General features: G+C 47.0%; 1 protein-coding gene across 1 annotated transcript in view; it reads right to left on the bottom strand.

The window, feature by feature from the left end:
* Positions 1–21,914, bottom strand: part of LOC138516908 (dedicator of cytokinesis protein 2-like) — a 2,920,848-nt gene that overhangs the window by 1,866,788 nt on the left and 1,032,146 nt on the right. The window contains exon 28 of the mRNA XM_069632364.1: positions 12,097–12,192. Within this exon, the coding sequence (XP_069488465.1) occupies positions 12,097–12,192 (96 nt within the window). The remainder of the gene's footprint in view (positions 1–12,096; positions 12,193–21,914) is intronic.

The raw sequence follows: 21,914 nt of genomic DNA, 5'->3' as shown, positions 1-21,914 counted from the left end.
CCAAAGGTCACCCACCACAATGTTCCTAAATTCCGATTGCAGGGTAGTGTCAGACTGAACCTCAATCAGCGCCTCCTGGGCATCAAATGGAAGATGCACCACCTCCTCTGCCAGAAAAAGGCTGCATCACCCAGCCATTAATGCCAGCATTTTCTTCAGGGAAGTATTCATCAAAGCTGGACCTTAAAGTTGTTAGTTGACTTGTGATTGGTTCAAGGACATGCAGCAGGTTGTACTCTGTTTCCTCAATTGCTTCTGCAAGCAATCGGAACTGAGCTGCTACCCCAGCTCCAATTGCTCTTTTCCAGAGGTCTAGCATCCTCTTGAAGGCAAATATTTTTTTTTATTCCTTGTAAATGAATTGGCATTGGCTCCTTGCAAAGACATTTTGAGGGTATTTAGCTTATGGAAAATGCCAAGAGCTCAAGCCAGGGGATCACACAGATGGTTCGCTTTGCCACACTTTTCTTCGCAGTTCAAACACCACACATTGCATCACTCTTCACCTGGACAGCCATGTGACTGCTGTGTGAAAGAGCAAACCATCATGTTCTGACCCCTTTTCTGCACACAGAATTGCAAAGAGACGTGCTCTTGTTTGCTGTGCTTTGATGGAATTAACTATTTTTACAGCTGAACGAGTACATCAGAAAGTTTATCGTGCATATTCCGAGCAGCAAGCGCTTCACAGTGAATTATGCAGTGTGTCCATGCAACAAGTGGAGCGACTGCTAACACTTTGGCCTTCATCCCCGATCTAGCGCCACACATTGAAGGTGCACCCTCTGTGCAGATTCTCAAACAGCGGCTGCTCATAAAATCATTTAAACTGTCAAACAGTTCTGATGTTGTTGCCCTGGTTTTAATGGCCTTACAGAACAAAAATGTCTTCCAATATTGTGGTTGCCCCACAGTAGCTTACATAGGCTATTAAATGGGCCTCTCGGGATACCTCTGTTGCCTCATCCAACTGTAACGCAAAGAGACTGGTTTGCAGCTTTGTAATTAATTGTGCAGTGATATTTTCTGCCGACACTCGTCAGATGATGGTGGTGTCTGCCACACTTCAGCGCCCATTCTCCTGCACTTTGCCATTGCTGCTGGTAGAACGACATTCTCAGTGTCAGTGAAAGTGTTTTTTTTATTTTTGGCAAGGAGGTAGGCAACATCATAAGATGCTTACAGTGCACTGGCTGGAGTAGAAGCAATATTTTGCACTGTACTTTTCTTACTTTTCTGCTGACTGATGACTTGTAAATTGCGAGCAAAGAAGTTTCTGCTCAGGCAATGATGTGATACTACTGTACCATATACCATGGGAGGTGATACCCCCCCCCAAGACTCAGTGAAGGTCCATCATATGAAAAGAATGAAATGCCCTGGCACCTCTAATTTGAAACAGACGACATGCCCTGGTGCCTTCCCTGGCCACTGCTGAGGCAGGAAAAATGAGGTCCATGGGGTCTCTGTCCTATTCACTTGTACAGAGTCCCCTCAGTGCTCATTTCTCCCCTGCTAGGAGTGGAACCAGAATGTGGCACACAGCTTGTAATGCAAAGAGCATGTTTAAAGTGCCAGGACAAAAAACAGAGAACTGAATACTTTTCTGAGGTAAATGAGTTCTGACTGGGAACATGGGGGTAAATGCCCTCTACCCCTCCAAGACCCAGCAAAGGCCCCTCATATGAAAAGGATGAAATGCCCTGGTGCCTTCCCTGTGCACAGCTGCTGCAGGAGAAATGAGGACCATGGGGTCTCTGTTTTATTCACTTGTACAGAGTCCCACAGTGCTCATTTCTCCCTCGCTTAGAGTGGAACCAGTCTGTGTCACACAGCTTGTAATGCAAAGCACACAATAAAGAACCAGGATAAAAAACAGAGAACTGAATACATTGTTCCAGTAAATGAGTTCTGACTGGCAACATGGAAGAAGTTGCCCCCTCCATTTCCCAGACTCAGTAAAGACCCCTCTCATGTGAAAAGGTGAAATGGCCTGGTGCTTTTAATTTGAAAAGTTTGAAATGCCATGGCTCCTTCCCTGGCTACTGCTGCTGCAGGAGAAATGAGGAAAGTGGAAACCTATATTCTATCAACTAGTACAGAGGTTCCCATGCCTTGTTTTTCCTCATGTTTCTGGGAACTTTATTTATTGGTCATTTATATAAATACCACTTACCTTTTGAAAGTAAAAGAATAGAAAAGGAGAAACCTCGTCCCAGCATGCAACTCCTGAGTAGATGGACACAATCTGAAGCAGGATCACTGAAGCTGCAGGTGAGTATTATTTATTGTTGGAGGAAATGGCGCCTTCCGTCCTCATTGGCTGTCAATCAGCTAGATTGATCCAGCAGCACAGCTTGTGACCCCTGCAAAATACAAGCTCAGAGAAGCTTGCTGCATGGTTTGGCCCACCCACCCTACCACCCCCTCCCATCTGCAAGTAGGGCGGTATGTCAATAATGAGACATCACTAGTGATTTCCTGCTCTGCATTCAGATGGGAGGGGCTGGTCATCCCAGCAAAAGAAGGTGTGCATTTTTCCTTGTGTCTTTATAAATAGGCTCCTAATGGAGCCTGAGGGCCCACATAGGCCCGACCCCTGTCGCACTCAGCATGTGTGTTGATGAAGCAACAGCCCGGTCTGTTTGTAATGTATCCTGTTTTTTAAAATTTCTTTTTAGGCTGTGGGTTCCTGCCACCATTAGCACACCTCACAGTATGAACCCAGCTGCCCTAATCTAACAATATAATAAAAGGCCAGATGTATGCTTGTCTGATTCAGTAGCTTTGCTTTTTGTCACCGCTAGAGGGAGCTGTTGCCTTAGGATATATAGAGACAATGCCAAATTCACATAGCTTTGCCAGTTGTCACCGCTAGAACGAGCTGTTGCGTTAGGATATACAGTGGTCCTACTGTGTCAATGTAAACCTGGACTTTGGCCCGTGTATACAGGCTTCAACACTAGTCTCTCATAAGTCGACCAGCTCCCAAAGTAATAGGGGTCAACAGGCCAGTTTTGCCACATCCATTCCAACTCTGCATCCTCACTGTATCTCAAGAAGGACATATGTGGGCCGACGAGATGGACACCACAACCATGAGCAAGAAGGTGCAAGATGGGCGGGTGAACTGCTATAGTCATGATATATAACAACTACAGCTTCTGCATATTTCAGGAAGTCCGACTGGCACATAAAGCCCCCTCGCCAGGCCTCCTTATAGCACTGCATGCACAATGATCAGCGCCTGTCTTCCGCATTTAGGCGATGGAATAACGCTCATTTCCTGCAAGCACATCTGTGTGTGTAGGTAAATGGGTGGGTGGGAGCTCTGGCTTGAGTTTTTGGCATGTCCATTAGAAGGTGGGAATGCTGGGTGATTAGAAACTGGAGGATGCATAAGGGTGCATGAGCTGGTGAGGTTGGGGGCGGCATGGCTGAAACTAACGGTGCTGGCCGCTTAAGATGCATTTTCTTTCACTGTGTTTCTTTCAGTCTTTCTTGTGCAGCTGTAAAGCACCTTGTTGAGGAGGGGGCAGTGTGGAGGAAAGGCAGGTCCCAGATATTGGAGGGGATGGGTATGGGGCTGGTGTCAAGTGGGTGAGGAGGGGCGGAGAGCAGGGTTCATGGTTCTGTCTCTGTAGAGTCGATGGGTGGTGCTTATCGCAAGAATCACCGGGTGGATTTACGGCCCCATACTTTACATAGTGCAGGATTCCATTGGCATCTGCAGGGTCCTAAAAGCCCCGGATTAGGCTCTGATCCATCTAGCTCCTCTCCATGCCTGATCCCTGTCATTGTACGGGGAGCATCACAGGGAGGTCACTGTTCATCTACTCAGCACTAAGGTGATGCTCCATGTCCTTCAGCCCCAGCCAGAACAGACTATGTGGGTGTGCACACTGCGCCATTGCGGCCTGTCAGAATATCTTCTCTGTCTTACTTTCGCCGTGTGATGGACGTACTGCTGAGGGTGGCTGGGGCAAACAGAAGACGGTGCTCCTACCCAAGGCCTTCATGTATATCGGGTCTGTAGAGGACTAGATCAGGCCTGACATGGGTCTATTAACCCCATGAGGGGCCATCAGGAATGTGAGCTCCCTTGAGGTGACCATTCCCTCAGTTAATCAGTTTTTCCTTTGCTCTCAACCATCAACACGTGCCAATTCCATCTATGTGGCCACCCAGGTGATTGTCCGAACGATTGAATGCTCTTTGTGACACACCCCGCCTCCTAGTCCCCAGCTTTGGGGCAGTCAAGAGGCAGCCATCTCCCAACAAAACGACACTTTCTGGGTACTTACTCTTCTACCCACAGATTAATCACTAAACATAAACATCTCGACCATTCCTATGCAGACCGACCTAAAATGAATGACAGACAGGCGTGGGTCAAGCTTAAACCAAGAATGTCAACCATTAACTCCAGGAGGTGCCAGATCATATTCATCCAGGGTTTATGAGGAATGGACTGAGGTTATCAGTGAAGAAGTAGCTACTCCTGGATGCCAGAGTTACTTCTCTCAAATTGACAAAGCGACTACGATGGCTCCAGTTGCTACTCCTTGGCCGTACACTACTGGGCCTAATTATGAGTTTGGCGATAATTCGGCCAGAACTACCACCAGACTACTTTTCTGTTCCCGCAGTCACGCTCCTTTACTACAACATCACGAGTGTGGTAACAGAGGATCTGGTCCTCATTATTAGAGCCTATACAGCGCCACGGGGATCTTTCCAGATTTACTGAGATCGACACATCTGCCATGGTAAAACTGTGCATTCTGGCTGTAAAGTCGAGGGTTTACCTCCCGCTAAATGTTAGCGGTAAACCTTTCCCTTCGCCTCCAGATTTGGAGTTCAGCATTGCGGTTCAGTTGAGATAACTGAAGGACTGCCAGGTTACTATCGCTTTTACCCACACTGCTGACCCCGCAATGAAGACTATTGTGCTTTTAGCGACTGTTCAAGAATAGTGTTTAAGCGATGGGTCCAAAATATAAGTGACATCAATCAGCAGCGTTAGTGATAACTTTGCTAGGATATCAAGTGATATACATATATCTTCGAGTATATGTCTGTTAGAGGTCGAGAAATCCATACTGTATACAGTTCAGGTCAGAAGAATGCCACCTGTGGTCAAATTTGCTAACTTTAGAAAAACCCAAAGAACATTGGACCGTAGCACCATTCCTTGACTTTGGCAAACATTTGAAATCCCATTGTTTCAAAAAAATAAAAATCGTTGTTTTCTTCTTTTCTCTTAATAAACTTTAAGGCCATGGTTCAAATACTGAGGATATTGTGTAATTGTTGAATTCCACTGTTCACATTTCACAAAGGATGCAGAATGTATGGTGAGGTCTTTGTATCATTGTGAGGTAGCTTGGGGTTGTACGCTGCAATTGTAACACCAAAGTAATCTCCAATTTGATATTGATCCATGGGAATTCATCACTATAGTCAAGCAGGTCACTCTTTTAATAGAAACATTTTCAATATCTAGTTCTTTTCAACAAAGGCGCATCACAATTTCACAGTTCCAGCAAAAAATGCTCACTTTTCACAACAAACATTACTGAAGCATTTTACACCTGAGTATATGAAGTGTTAGTTCAAACATACATTTTATCAATTTCACTAGATCATGACACCTGCAAGTTGTCTCTTGTCTGAGTGTTGCATTCAAGTGGTCGCAGGGTGCATGCCCTTGTTACTTCCCAGCAGAGTTGCACATTATGTCATCCCGATGTAGAGCTTTCTGAATGTAATAGTGTGTGAGTGCAAATAAATTGGACATCACACAGAGGAAGACCTCATCAGGAGAAGCTGGAACTTTGTCAGGAGTCTACAGCAAGGAGTCCTCTGCCATTATGAATACGAGTGGCCACAGATATAGCCTGTCAAACAGTCATCGTGGGCACAGTAAACTACTGCCATACAAATAGTTTCATAATTTAATATTGTCTTAAACAGCCATTATTTTTCCAGTGTTGGAAAATGAAAGCCATCAATAACCGCAGGAAATTTCGAACCAAGTGTACAGGAAGTCACACAGAGAAAATCACCAAATACAGCTTCGAACATTCTTCCAAATTTAAAATGTATTTAAAATGAGATCGTGGTCAGAAGCCCAAACCATTTCTCAACTTGCAGCATACAGGTATGTCAACAAATCAGCTGTAGGCCTATGGCGGCTGATTAATAATAGTTATCTGCAGATCACCGTTGATGCCCTATAGAAAAAGCGTTGACGGTTTTTTAACCTCTTAAGTGTGAAACTGCAACAATTTCCCATGTAAATTAAGACATATCTATAGGCGCTCAGGGGTTTATAATGTATATACACAGTATATTGAGTGACTGACTTTCACATACATCAAAGTAACTTAAGCCTGGGAGCATCCATGTTACCTGTTGGGTTTTTTCAAATGTTGTATACGTTTTTGTTTTTTACTCAATTCCGTTGCTAGGTAGCAAACACGTGGACAGAATTGGGTACATTTTCACAGGTGGGTCATCTTTAGCCCATTGAGCTCTTTCCCTGAAATGATGTCTTTCATCAATTTTGCTGACATTAGTGAAGTTCAAAAAACAATCGGCTTGTTCAATCTAATAGCATATGGTTATCTTTCAACATCCATTCTGTATAAATAAGAGACATAGGGCCTGATCACGACTTCGGTGGTAACCCTTAAATCCGGCGGTAGCGCTAATACCGCCGGATTTAAGGGTTCGCCGAATCAGTGCTTCGGCGGATTTCACCCCAGCTCTGAGCTGGGGGGAAATCCACCGAAATTTTGCGCTATTACCGCCGGCAGGAAATCCACCGGCGGTAAGAGCGCAAAAATTCCCCATTGAGCCCAATGGGGAATGGGGCATTCCCGAATCGGCTCAATGGGGAATGGGGAATTACTTTACCGCCAAACTCGTAATCCGGCGATATTAGCGCCGGGGAGTTCGGCGGTAGGGCTATTACCACCGGTGGTATAACCGCCGGCAGTAACGGCCAAGTCGTGATCAGGCCCATATTTGTGTCATTTCGTTTAGTAACAATCCCCTTGCTTTCTAAATGAACAAACCAATGGAGACCTTCATCCTAGTTCCAACCAATGGGTTTAACATTCTGCACATCCAACACTGACATGATAGAGAAGTCAAGACAGCATACCAGTATCTGCATTCAAGCAGTGGACGATATCATCTATTAAATCACAATAAGGCAGTAAGAAGGGTCCCAAGGATATGAACACGTTGCATAAACATACCACAATGGCTTGATGGTCACAGCCAAAGAAAAATACAGAAATGCTGAGCTTGTGCATGGCCTCTGATGACACCGGAGGCCTCAAACAACCTGAAGGGGCTTTCATTCAATGTAACGGAATCGGTTTGTGTCTATTCGACCTAAAACATTTGACCTATTCGCATTTGATCAAATTTATTTGCCCTTTTTTTTGGTCTAAAATTTGCGAGAGGCCTGAGACACTTGAATGTTTTATCCCATGACCTGTTGTCCAATTTTCGGAATTGTGTTACAGCACTGTGCCGCAGACCTTTATGCGGAACACTCCCGATCCTTACCGCATTACACGAATTAGCTCAGGAGTGGCAGGACATACCAGTGAAAGGAGGCCCTTGCAGAAACAAGTACAAAAAACACACAATAGACTCAATTCCCCAATCATCTACTTACTTCTTGCAAATAGGCATTCGTAGTGTGAAGCCCTCTTTTTGGTCGTCTTGGAGGTCTTTCCAGACAGCGACACCTTTCTGGTAATGTTGCCTGACGTTCCTAAGAATATGTCCGCATTTTCGTTTCCTTTATATGTGTGTGAGGTCCCCTGCCCTCGTGCTATGAGGGATTGCGGGACACCTGGTCCTTTATGTCCCCCACACCCCCGAACCCTCGGTGATCGGGGCGGGTAGAACAGGTCAGCTTTAGGTGTTGAAGATTTTAGGCTGCACCTCCTGAAAGTGAGGACTGGGCAGAGGAAGGGAACCTCGTATTAGAAGCATATAAAATCTGCAGTGGAGGTTGTCCAATCTCTTTCGAGACAGCTCAGCCCTTTTGAAAGCCCTTTACACACTGACAGCTTAGTAATGAGCCGATAGATTGCAGTCTACGATTCCCATAAACAGTTTCCACGTGTGGTTAATCTCAGGGAACCTGCATCCAATTCCATATATAATGGCAGTGACTTTACCACCAGTCGGATGACAAACTAGCCAGAGTTTCTGAAATACTGAATGCCAGATTTTCTGAAATACTGAATGCAACATTTCAAAAATTCTGCATGTCGTGTGGGACCCATTATGGAAACACCTGTGCCCCTCCCTGTGGAAGGGTTAGGGGAAGGACATGCCAGGGACGCAGGCAACGTCACAAATAAGGCACAGAACCGTCTGTAAAATAAATGCTCCCATTTCCAACTTGTTTTCTTTCAACACGTGTACCTCTCCTTCAAAGCAGGGCCTTTAACAGCCCATCAGCCCGAGCCGTTTAGCCCTGAACACAGCGAGGGTCTTGCAAGGTCTCAGGTCCATTAGACCTACGCCCCCTTCTTGCGGTCCAGAATACACTGTTTATTGACATGAACACTCTGGCCAACCTCCCACTGTTATTCTGTTAGGGAAATCGACGACACGCCTGCTACGTGTGCTTGATTTAGCTAGAGAAGATCTACAGAGAAAGATGGCTGCCATAGGAAACAGTAAAAGGAATGAGTCCCTTTATTATTTTCATGACAGGGCTAGGTGGACATAGGGATGAGCGTCTGGTGGGCAGGAAAGAACGTGGGCAGGTATTGGTGGAGAACATCCATACTCTATCCGATTGGTCGGTGCCTCTCACATACATTGGACATTGCAGGAGGGGATATGCCAGTGACGACGAATGGAGCAAAGCAAAATGGAGGAGGCACCCCGATAACCCGGGCAGTGTCCTCCTCCTATCCTCCGCCTCCTAGGAGGAAGGGGAGGCGCCGGCCAAAAGCGCGGCAGAATAGGGGAAAAGCCAGTGAAAAGGGAAAGCGCAGCGAAACATGAGGGAAGCCAGCGAAGGGTAAACAAAGGAAAGGGGAGGGACTACCCCTTTATAACGGGCGGGCTCCTTACTACAGCCAGCATCCAGGCGCAGCAGAAGGATGCCTGCCCGCCTACACGGAGAAGAAGATTTCGTTTGAGCTGCCCCTATAAAGAATTGGAGAGACGAGGGGAGTCTTCGGGACACACTCATTCCAGATTGGGGCTGCCACTTCGGCCGCAGCCATGGGCATGGGTGTGGTAGCAATCAAGCAGATTGGTAGATGGAAATCAGGGTGTTTCAAGAGGTATATCAGGCCTGGAAAAACTATAAGGTTGACATTTGACATGCCTCCTTCTCTCCTCACTAGCACCAGCCCGAAGGAGGAGGAGATCAGTCTGGTTAATAGGACACGCATTTGTGTCTAGGGTGGGGGCAAGCTGGACGGCGGAGCAAGCAAAACTGACGGCCGGCGAGTTCAGGATTGGGTGGCACGGGGTGCCAGGAATTAAATGGGCGCAATTGCAGGGACAAGTGCGCAAATTGCTGGGCAAACAGCAAAAGCCGGACGTATTGGTTATTCATTTGGGGGGGAACGATCTGACAAGCCTGGGGAGGGGGGCATTGATGCGGGAAATGATCTCATTACAGGAGCTGGCGGGTCAACTGGGTGAAACAGAAATCGTATGGTCCGAGATAATCCTGAGACTGGAATGGAGAAGCGCAGATAATCACGTAGCAGTGGAGAAGTCCAGGCGGAAGCTAAATTGTGCAATGGCAAAGTTCTGCAGGGGCAGAGGCTTTGGGCAGATCAGGCACGGCTTGATCAATCTGAAATCCCCGGAATACTTTCTCAAGGATGGAGAGCACTTATCACCATTGGGAATGGATCTGTTTTACTGGAATCTATGCACAAAAATCCTGGAAATGTAAGGAGAGGAGCAAAGGGGGAGCCACGGTGGGTGGAAATCCACCCGTGGCGTGGCAGTGTTTGGCCGAACAAACACAAGAGACAGACTCCGAATGAGCCAGGAGAAAGCCGGAAGGGGTCTTTGCTCTTCTCAGGCCAGCGCCCTTGGGAGCCTAAGCGGCAGGGGCGTCGGGGGGGGGGGACAACAAGGGCTCAGCTTCCCCCAAGGAAACGGCACTCTCCCCACCCAAGAGCGCCTGCAGGGGCAGGAGAGGCTCGGACGCAAAGGTTGTGAGAGTTGGGCCTATTCTGGACTCTTGGGGAAAGAAAAGGGGGAAGCAGGTTATTTGGACATGGAGCAGTCGCTGTGTGCATTGTGGTTTAATGATATTGTGGAAATAAACCTGCGGCCTTTTATGCCAAAAAACAAAGCAAGACTCATTCTACACTTTTCTGGGGGGGAGAAAGGGAATGAGCTATTGCTATGTGTTGGTTCCAAAATGGACGGATGCCAGGGTTATGTTTAATACGAAATAATCGTGACTTCTGCTAGTGCCATTGCCCTTTAGTCTTAGGAATGGCTGAGTGTGGTCAGAAGTAAAAGTGATTCAAGGTGTAATCTCAGTCATGGCCTTGTCTCTATTGGAAAGGAAAGGAGTGATTGGGTCTGCTCAACTCTTTTTATTCATGAACAAGAATCATTGAAAGGAAGTGGTGCAAGTCAACCAGGAAGTGCTTGGGATACAACAGGAAGTGCTTGAAAGCAATTAGCAATACAAACAAAATAACATGTCATAGAAACAAAGAATAAAGATTACCCTCAAAGATTCACAACCAATTAGAAAAATACAGAACGCTTCAGCCATGGAATCCGGATATCGGACTCCCCGACACGGAATCAAACGAAAAATAATTTCACACAGACAATTCAAACATGTTCACCCTCAATTTGAACAATAAAACAAAACCACAATTGGATCTTTTTAACAATTCCTTTTTCACACTTCTTTCCCCCATCAACCCGCTCACAACTCCTTCTTTTACCGTCTTAAACTACTCACAAAATAAACTCTTAGCTCACGGCAGCCAGTCTACGGGTACACTGCAAACATACCAGTGTTACCAAGCCAAACCGCTGCTCACTCCTCTAGTACTAGCAGGCCTCTGCGGCCGCCATGTCAGCGGTGTGTTACCCATCTTACAATGCTGCTCTCTCCTCTAGTACTAGCAGGCCTATGCGGCCACCATGTCAGCGGTGCGCTACCCATCTTACAATGCTGCTCCCTCCTCTAGTTCTAGCAGGCCTATGCGGCCACCATGTCAGCGGTGCGTTACCCATCTTACAATGCTGCTCTCTCCTCTAGTTCTGGCAGGCCTATGCGGCCACCATGTCAGTGGCGGATTATCCATCTTACAATGCTGCTCTCTCCTCTAGTTCTAGCAGGCCTATGCGGCCACCATGTCAGTGGCGGATTATCCATCTTACAATGCTGCTCTCTCCTCTAGTTCTAGCAGGCCTATGCGGCCACCATGTCAGTGGCGGATTATCCATCTTACAATGCTGCTCTCCTGTAGTACTAGCAGGCCTATGCGGCCGCCATGTCAGCGGTGCGTTACCCATCTTGCAATGCTGCTCCCTCCTCTATTTCTAGCAGGCCTATGCGGCCGGCATGTCAGCTGTGCGTTAGCCATCTTACAATGCTGCTCTCTCCTCTAGTACTAGCAGGCCTATGCGGCCACCATGTCAGTGGTGCGTTACCCATCTTACAATGCTGCTCCCTCCTCTAGTTCTAGCAGGCCTCTGCGGCCGCCATGTCAGCGGTCTGTTACTGATCTTACAATGCTGCTCCCTCCTCTAGTACTAGCAGGCCTATGCGGCCACCATGTCAGCGGCGAGTTACCCAGTCTTGCACTGCTCTTTCTCCTTTAGTCCCATCAGACATACGTGCCCCCCATGTTAGCACCACCACCACCTCAGGATTCACACCTAGCAACCAACACCACCCCTTTTCTTGCAGGGGTACATGCACCGAGGCCGCCAAAGTGGCAGTGGTGTGCTGACAAGGCCACTTCACAATATACTACCTGCACATGCATATGCCCACACATATACTAATGACCAATGAGCAAGTACTGATGAAAAGTGAAGTAAAGTACTCACAGTGAGTTCATGCTCCCGTCCCAGGATCATTACTCTGCGGTTCACAGTACGCAGCAATTTTTCCAGAATTATTTGAACATGTCTTTTGGCGGTTTTCTGAAAGAGAGTAAGAAAGTGCTGTGATAAGTTAACATTCTGTAGTTACGGCGAAGGCACCCCTTGTGACGTTCTATTGCCGCGCAATGTGAGAAGGCCATGGGCTGCAGGAACAGCATTGTCTACATTGGGTTCACAAGTTAATTCATCAAGAGATGCAGCACTTGCAGCATTCTCCACATCTGGTTCACCAGGCCATCGGCCAGAGATGCAGCACTTGCATCAATGATCACATCTGGTTCACCAGGCCATCGGCTCAGAGATGCAGCACTTGAAGCATTTTCAACATCTGGATCAATAGCTGATCGGCCCAGAGATGCAGCACTTGCATCAATGATCACATCTGGTTCACTGGATCATCGGTCCAGAGTTGCAGTACTTGCAGCATTCTCCACATCTGGTTCACCAGGCCATCGGCTCAGAGATTCAGCACTTGCATCAATGAACACATCTGGTTCACCAGGCCATCGGCTCAGAGATGCAGCACTTGAAGCATTTTCAACTTCTGGATCAATGGCTGATCGGCTCAGAGATGCAGCACTTGCATCGATGATCACATCTGGTTCACTGGATCATTGGTCCAGAGTTTCAGTACTTGCAGCATTCTCCACATCTGGTTCACCAGGCCATCGGCTCAGAGATGCAGCACTTGCATCAATGATCACATCTGGTTCACCAGGCCATCGGCTCAGAGATGCAGCACTTGCATCAATGATCACATCTGGTTCACCAGGCCATCGGCTCAGAGATGCAGCACTTGCATCAATGATCACATCCGGTTCACTGGATCATCGGTCCAGAGTTGCAGTACTTGCAGCATTCTCCACATCTGGTTCACCAGGCCATCGGCTCAGAGATTCAGCACTTGCATCAATGATCACATCTGGTTCACCAGGCCATCGGCTCAGAGATGCAGCACTTGAAGCATTTTCAACATCTGGATCAATGGCTGATCGGCTCAGAGATGCAGCACTTGCATCAATGATCACATCTGGTTCACTGGATCATCGGTCCAGAGTTGCAGTACTTGCAACATTTTCCATATCTGGTTCAATGGACCATCGGTCCAGAGATGCAGCATGCACATTAATGATCACATCTGGTTTACTGGGCCATCAGCCCATAGATGCAGCACTTGCAGCATTTTACACATCTGGTTCACCGGGCCATCAGCTCCGAGATGCATCATTTGCAGCATTTTCATCATCTTGATCAATGGCTGATCGGCTCAGAGATGCAGCACTTGCATCAATTATCACATCTGGTTCACTAGGTTATCAGTCCAGAGTTGCAGTACTTGCAACATTTTCCATATCTGGTTCACCTGGCCATCATCCTAGAGATGCAGCATTTGCAGCATTTTCCACATCTCGTTCAATGGTCCATCGGCCCAGAGATGAAGACTGCACATTAATGATCACATCTGATTTACTGGGCCATCAGAACAGAGTTACAGTACTTGCAACATTCTCCACATCTGGTTTAAAGGGCCATCAGCCCAGAGATGCAGCACATGCAGCTTTGCAACATCTGGATCAATGGCCGATTGGCCCGGAGGTGCAACACTTGCATCAATAATCATATCTGGTTCACTGGGTCCTCGGTCCAGAGTTGCAGTACTTGCAGCATTGTCCATATCTGGTTCAACTGACCATCAGCCCAGAGATGCAGGACTTGCAGCTATTTCCACATCTAGTTCAACGGGCTATCAGCCCAGAGATGCAACACGTGCAGCATTTTCCACATCCGGTTCAATTTCCCATTGGCCCAGAAATGCAGCATGCACATGAATGATCACATCTGGTTCAACTTCTATGGGCCCAGAGATGCAGCACGTGTACCAATTATCACATCTGGTTCATCGGGCTATCAGCTTAGAGAGCCTGGGGTGGCAGGTGGGGCAGCGCCCCTCATTTCATCCTACCTGGTGCCCAGTGCACCCCCAAGCCTCCCACTGGCACTCTATTATATCCCCCCCACCCCCCTTCCCCGGCACCAAAAGCTCACTCCGCTACTGAACACTGTCAGGCAAAGCAAACAGAGTAACTGGAAATGAGTTAGGTGATCAATACAGGCACAATGTCCCTTGGCTCCTGACCTGGACCTCACAAGGCTGCCAAGGTATTTGTACTTGAGATGGGTGCGTGTGTTGTCGAGCTGTGCCTTCGGGCTTAGAATGCCGTATTAGTTTGGCAGTCTCTTAGGCGTGGTAGTGCATTGCAGGTAGCTCACAGATAGGTTTGTACTGTTGTAGAAATCTCGCCTGCATAGACTCATCCCGCAAGTCCTAGGCTATTGGTTTTACTGATGTTATTCAAGATAAACAGCAGGTACTTTATTTTCCATTGTGTTTAAGTGAATAACTACGACTGCCACCTGTTCCTCTGTTGATGTGTAATTGGTTAAATGGGGCATCAATAATAGGCGAAAAATTAATTACCTTATATACCTATTTTTGCATTTTAGAATTTGAGAATTTGCTTAAGCAGAAATAGGTCCTGAGATTGATTGAGCAGGTATTTTTCTAAAAATGTATTCGATATTGTTCCTTACACAGCATGATTATGGGATTGTTTTTTTATTGTTTTGTTTTGTGTTATTTGTAGCCATTCACTGTGGTCCTGAGGAAGGCGACAGCACTGCTTCTGTTCGTCGAAACTAGTGTGCTTACCATTGGAGCTATGCAATGGCATGCTAGAAGGGGCACAGTGGTCAAGCGTTGTACATTTGAATTACAGAAGGGTTGGAAGCACGTTATTGTTTAATACTAGTTGGCTCTTAGTCTTGGCTGCAATTGTGACTGGGAGTGTAGAGGAGCAGCCAAGTACCGCCCCACCTCAACCGTAACGCTCCAATTGCCTGTATGTTGGAAGCCAGAGTATGTGACATACACGTAGCAGATGAAACGCCAAAGGCCAAAGGGAATCCTAGAGGCAAGATTCCCATTAAGGAAACCATACCTGCATACGAGAAAATATGATGGCTGTTTAAATAAGATTCCTGAAGAAGCAGAGCAAATAAATGGTATGGAAGAATGGTGACATCTCCAACCATCACCAAGTAAACGTCAGACAGAGCTGTACTGACATACCTACAAGAGATGCAGAGCCCATAGAATGCAGATCTTGGGATCAAGATGAAGAAACGTATGCCACAGAAACAGATGAAGATATCAAGTTATTTTACATGTGTACAGATGCAAAAGAAACGCAAGCAGATGAATTAATCTTGAGGCTAGCTTTATAGGGAATAGATTGCGGCCAGCACCAATATATATATGCACATGGACAAGTAAAGGATGGATGTTTCCACTACGCATTATAGCAGAGCTGGACTTTAGCAAGAAGGCAGAGAAAGCCTCATTTCCAGAGTGTCGCAGTTAAAAAGCAGATTGAATTACAAAGTGAATTTCAGCAGGCGAGGCTTGTTGAGCCAAGAAGCCAAGGTCTTATAAAACTGGAGTAAACTGACATTGGATACAAATCGTGTGAAAGAACAGAACTCCTGTTCAGAAGGCATGAACAAAACAAGGAAGACATCAGAGGTCTATTAAAAAATAGTATTAAAATGCACTAAAATCTGGATTCCATGGTCTCTAGTCACATGGAAGGATGAAGTTGGACGAACGAGATGGTCACACCTACGCACAAGGGCAGAGTTTGCCTTCAATCCCTAAATTTCTCAGAGATAAGAATACTCTCAAGGCTGAGCCTAAAAGCCTAATTGACAGTAGACCACTGAGGTGATGATAAATTGTTATGCTAATTGGTGGGAAGCAATGGTTAAAGCGAGCTCACCAGCACCTGGATGGCCAGCCTGCATGCAGCTAAACGTGGATGGAAAAGTACTGCCGTTGGTTAGAGTGCCAACCAATTGTAGAGGACTGCATAATTAAGGGTCCTATAGTTGTGTAAACCAATGGGACATTGGGCCTCATTACAACTCACCCGGTATGGAAACAATGGTGGCGGTAATCCCGCCACCACCGTTGTTTCCATACCGGGTGATCACGACTCCTGCAGGCGGAGGCGTCAATCCCGCCAGGTCTGACCTGGCGGGTTTAACACCGCCCGCCTGCAAGCGGACGAGGAAACACCGGCACCATCACGAGATGGTGCCAGTGTTTCCATGATCCCCATTCCCATTGAGTCCCATAGGATTCAATGGGAATGGGGATTTACACCATTCCACCTCCGGGATTCCCGGGACACCGGGGTTGTAATGCCCCAGTAATTCCGGAAATCACGGAGGTGGAATGGTAATACGAGTCCGGCAGTAATCAGGTGGTTTTACCACCTCGTTTACCGCCGGACTCATAATGAGGCCCACTGTGTTTTTAGTGACGTTAATAGTGGTCATTTTTAGGGGCGGACTTAGTTGCCCCACCCGATGTTCAGTAACAATCACATAATCGCACTTTTTTAGACTAGTATGGATCGTACACTTAGATGTTCACTCAGAGCCAATCACCCAAACTCATAGGTATTTGTAGTTTGCCACGTAGGATGATGTTAGTAAACAAGTAGGTTAACGTCATTGATGACGAGCTTTGTGTATAATATCTCTGTTTTTTCTAGAATGCATTGAGTATGAGGATCGAGCGAATTCGTTGATATTCGTTATGCTCCCTGTTTTAGATAATTGGTATTAAAACAGTTTTTCTTTTGCCAACTACCTGAGTCATCTTGAGTATTGATGTATGAATTCAAATCTGCATCCCTGTCCACCTCCAGGGTAATTACTCATCTGAAAGGGCTGGGTTATCCAGTTCAGGAGTGTGTGCCATCCTTGTGATTGTTCCCCCACGCTAGTTATATACTGTACTAGCACATGCACTTTAGTGACTTGTATTAGCACTTTGAGAACTTCTGCATTTTAGATGTACGTGTGTATAATATGGTCTTATCTTTGATGCAGGGTGTATTAAAGTTGTGTGATGCAGATTATCAAACCTTGTTTTCATTCTCATCAATGTGTGTTTTGTGTGTAGTGCATGTATACATGAAATATCCTTGTGACCATGTTTGTGTGTAGGAACTTGTTGAACTAAATGATGAGGCCTGTTGTGCCTGCTACACAAAACGTGATTCTAACTATGTGTTTATATAATGTGCTTAGTGTTTCTATTCATGAAGTCAATGTGCTGCTTGTACAGACAAGGGGCCTCATTACACGGTAGGTGGTAAGGGTTTACCGGTACCGATATTTTACCGGTACCGGTAAATCCTTACCGCCTTACTACGAGGTCCCTTTGCGGGTTGTGGAATTTAACGCCTACTTTTTGCAGGCTTAAAAACCAACCCGCAAAGGGACCAGTGGAGCTAATTACGGTACCGCAATTTGCGGTACCGTAATTAGCGCCTTCCCCATTCCCATAGAGCCCTATGGGGCAAAAATGGGAATGGGGAAGGGCAATGGTGGAAGGGGTAATTACCGCCCGCCAACCTTGGAATGGGGCGGTAATTCCGCTTTCCTCCAAGGCGGTACCGGTAAATTACCGGCATGAACCATGGCGCTATTAGCGCCATGGTATACCGCCTACCGTGTAATGAGGCCCAAGGTATTTCTAGGCGTAATGCCACCAAGGTACTGCCATGGTATGAGCAGGCATAATGCTACCACGGTATTTGTAAGCATACTACTGCCAGGATATGAGTAAGGATAATGCCACCAAGGTATTTGGGTATCCCTACAAAATATCCCCCCCAAAAATATTGCGGTACATGTGACCGTTTATCTCACCATAGGCGATGTGTTTGGGGGGGATAATTGGTGGGAGCGGGGGTTGTGGGGGTGTCCCCCGCACATTTTAAAATAATGCAGTGGTTGCAGGGGTGTCCCCCGCAGGGTCCATAGGTCAATATTGCAGCAGAAATTGGCGATATTTTTGGATCGCAATCTTTTTGCGAGATATTAACACATGGAGCCGGTATCTGTAAGTGTGATACAGCCAAGGTATGTTTAAAGGTAATGACACAAAGTGTGTGTGTAGCCATAATGCTGAGATGGCATTTGTAGACATGAATCTGCTAAGCTATTTGGAGAAATATTTTGAGGGTGAAACTGGCTAGTGCACAGCAGTGGTTCAGACCAATACTGTACATTTTGTAATGTATCAAAGGATCACCTTTGACCCTTCTGTGCAATACATTGGGAAGGGGGTGAGCGGGTGGGTATCAAAGTTAGACACTTTTTCACCACGGCCAGTGTCCCCATTAAAAAAAAAAATAATAATAATAAAATCCTTTATTGAATCGAAGCCCTTGCATTTCTCACTTATGAAGGGAAAAGAAAAGCTTAAATCCATTCTGGTGAGTAATTCCACCTCAATAGTGGAGGGAGGTAAAACTTTCATTGAGAAGTTCCACCTGATACAGAGATATTTGTGTCACCAGTAGCATCCTCTTGGAAGACCAACAGAGGCAAATGCTTTTAGACCTGAGGCAGACACTGAAAAACGATTCACCTGTTTTATCCGTACTGCTGAACTCGTAATGAGGACCAATGTGTCACGGTATGAAACAGAATTGGCAAATCTGGACCAGTAGTGGATTCAAAAGTTATCAACAGTGAGCAAAAGTTTGAGGAATGTTTTGTGAAGAAGCATACTTATCCATAATGCATCTGGATTATGCTCTGTCCACCGAAATTAAATGCAATTCTTCGAGTTCAAAATGGCCGAAAGGTTATGACTACACCTTTGTGTGGAAAGGAGAATTCTGACCAATCAGGTCTCATCTATCTTTATGGTGCAACGACAGGTGGAAATGTTCCAGAAGCCCTCATTCGCCAGAAAGATCTCGCCTCTATGAGGGGGAAGAACGACTGTACTTAAACCTAATCAGGGACCACCTGGGATGGCAGCAACATGATATCAGACCTTAGCTGGTCAGATAGCACAGCGAATAGAGACTGCTAACGCAGGTTCGTATCCCGGCAGGACCAAACTCAGCCTTTCATCCTTCCAAGGTCGATAAATGAGCACCACACAACGTGGGTAATAAATAACAAGCAGCGCTCAGATGCCTGAGGGTTTGTAGCGCTATATAAATGCTAAATTATGATTATTCTTTACTATTTTGGCTTCTGCACGGTGTGGCGATACTACACCTCAGCAGAATGGCTCACATTCCAGCAGGGGCGTTGCTAGGTCTGGAAACGACCTGGGGCTAGGCTAATGTCGGAATTGTCAGGACTCAGGGCTAGCTAGCCTTTTGGATGCAGCTCCTGAGATTCTATCCGGGGCTACAACCCAAAGACCAGGGGCTATAGCCCCTTTAGCACCCCCCCCCCCCTCCAGTCTCCTCCCATAAACAGGAAAATATATAACTATTGGAGGAAAAAAATAAAAACGGTAAGTCACCAGGAATGTGAAAGTAAAAAATGCAAATGATAAAATATGAGAGAATTATGGAAATGTGGAGCAGAAAAGCAAAATTGGAACACGAAAGGAATAATGGCTGGTGGAAAGGGCAGCATTTGCTACATTGTCGCTGATGAAATATGAAAGATGAAAGTCATACAGAAGGGAGCAGAGATGCAGCCGAAAATACATTAATCCGCAGTAAATCAGGAGAGGTCTAATGAGCAGAGCAGGTTAAGAGAGAAATTGGTGACAAAAAGCCGAGTCTGGGAGGAGCTCGCTCGGAATCAGGAAACACAGTGACTATCATGGGATTATACAATACTCCAGGGAATGGGGGACGGGGCATTGAGACGCGAGTCACGGTGACAGAGAGGTCCAGGTTCCAATGTGAGACCAAGGATGACACTGGCCACTAGCCCTGCTCCGACAGCCACTGCGTGGCTCAAAGCCTGACAGCAAACCCAGGAGCAGGGGGCAGTTGGATGCCCGTGCACCCATGGAGTGGTATTAACTCCTAGGGAGAAATATTGGAAGACTCAAAGCCCAGCTCCACCAACTCACACATGAGGATCACATTGGGCCTTTCAATTAATCAATACGCCCCGAGCCGAGGGGCTGGGGACAGGGGGGCTTTACCATGTCAGGTAATGCCCCGTGGCCCATAGTAACAGCCCGATTGAAACGCAGGCCTTAACATGGTAATGCACCCCACACACCCCTGACGAGGGGCTTATTGCTATTAGTACTGCAGCCCATTGGAGAAGGGTACAAATACAATCTTTCTGGGAGTAGTGAAAAGCCGTCAACGTTTCACATCCCAAAAAGCAAAAGATGGGAGCCATGGAATGCAAGAAGAGTAGTTCCTTCTCCTTTTCTATGGTGGCGTGTCGCAGATCGGGAGCGGACGCGCCTTGGTACAGTAGTGTTCCTGGCGCGTTCGCTCCCGATCAGGACCAGAAAGGAGAAGGTAAGTATGATGGGAGAGGGGAGGGCGGTGGGGAACATGGGGGTGTCACTTACCTTGTTCTCCGATCGGGGAGATGGCCGCCTCCAGTCCTGAGGAGGCTCTGAGTGGCAGGATTATGGTATGGTAATGCCGCCACTCGGAGCCTTTCCAAATGGCTGGAGGGCAAAGCCACACCCCCTCTGGGTACTAATTTGCAGTAATGAACAACATAAGCAGCTCAATCATTGAGGCCCACAACTAAGGCCTGTGTTTATTCCCCCTGTCTGGCCCTGTCAGGCCATGACGGCTGTGACACCATGCACTGTGCCCGCCGCTAGGCCTCCATATCACATCCCTGCTGCAGAACCCCTGGCAAGCACTCTCCACAATGGCACCCGGCTACCAAGGTAAGACCTGCACACATGTGAGGCACTTCTCCTGCAAATTCCTTATCGCTATGGATGTTCTATTTCTGTTTCCCACTGACCTACTGACCACTACCCATTTCCTGCCTGCCTTCTCGCCAGCTGCTAACAGCTTACGCTGCGCTTAGCCTTTCACGGTGCCAGCGCCCTATCACGGTACCCACCCATAAACCTCCTGATTCCCGGCCTCTTGCTCCCCCGAAGCATGTTTCCAATTATAACCAGCACCCATTGCTGCTGTGCTACCATCCTCACCTTAAATCAGCCCTCCGCACGACGGCATCACCGGATACCGGCTCACCCACACGAGGAATCAGACCGACCCTGCCACACCTTCATCTAACTTGCCTAAAGCAGCCCGGCACCCTTGCCTCATTCTCCCGTTACTATCATTGTTAGCAACTCGCCAGTACGCAACCTATCCTCTTCTTTATACCACTCCCACTCATTCCCATGATTCATTGGCCCCTACCATTGGGAACGTTTGGAACCCCTCTAGCTCCACCCACTCCCAGCACAGCACAGCGCACGTATTCTTTCTAGCTCCACGCTGAACACATCCACCATGAATATGCCCTCTTTTAAACCACCGAAGTACCCCAATACTGATTATACCCACAGTCCTCAGGTATAAGCATCCAGAGAAATCATAAGACCATGTGCCCATAGGAGACACATGCCCCCCACCACTCAAAGCCCTGATAACAAGTATAATACCAAGGCATGCTTAGGGTTTGCAAGCACCACACGACTCAGAGCCAGAGCATTCCACACCAACTACCACATACCACCCTGCACAGTCCCCTCTCTAGGCACCCACAGACCAAACAGACGTGCCACTAGCACCTCCTCTGTGCTCTTCACAGCGACACCAAACTCACATCTCTCGCAGCACCTTCCCATTGCAACAGATGTGCCGTAACAGAAACTGCAGGTACCTCAGGTCCCTGCTAATGTGGTGCCACTACCACTTACCGCCAACCCA

Source organism: Ambystoma mexicanum, chromosome 6q (genome assembly GCF_040938575.1).
Source record: "Ambystoma mexicanum isolate Mex_15411 chromosome 6q, UKY_AmexF1_1, whole genome shotgun sequence".
Classification (NCBI taxonomy): domain Eukaryota; kingdom Metazoa; phylum Chordata; class Amphibia; order Caudata; family Ambystomatidae; genus Ambystoma; species Ambystoma mexicanum.
Note: the sequence above shows the minus strand (reverse complement) of the source record. Positions and strands in the feature narration are given on the sequence as shown.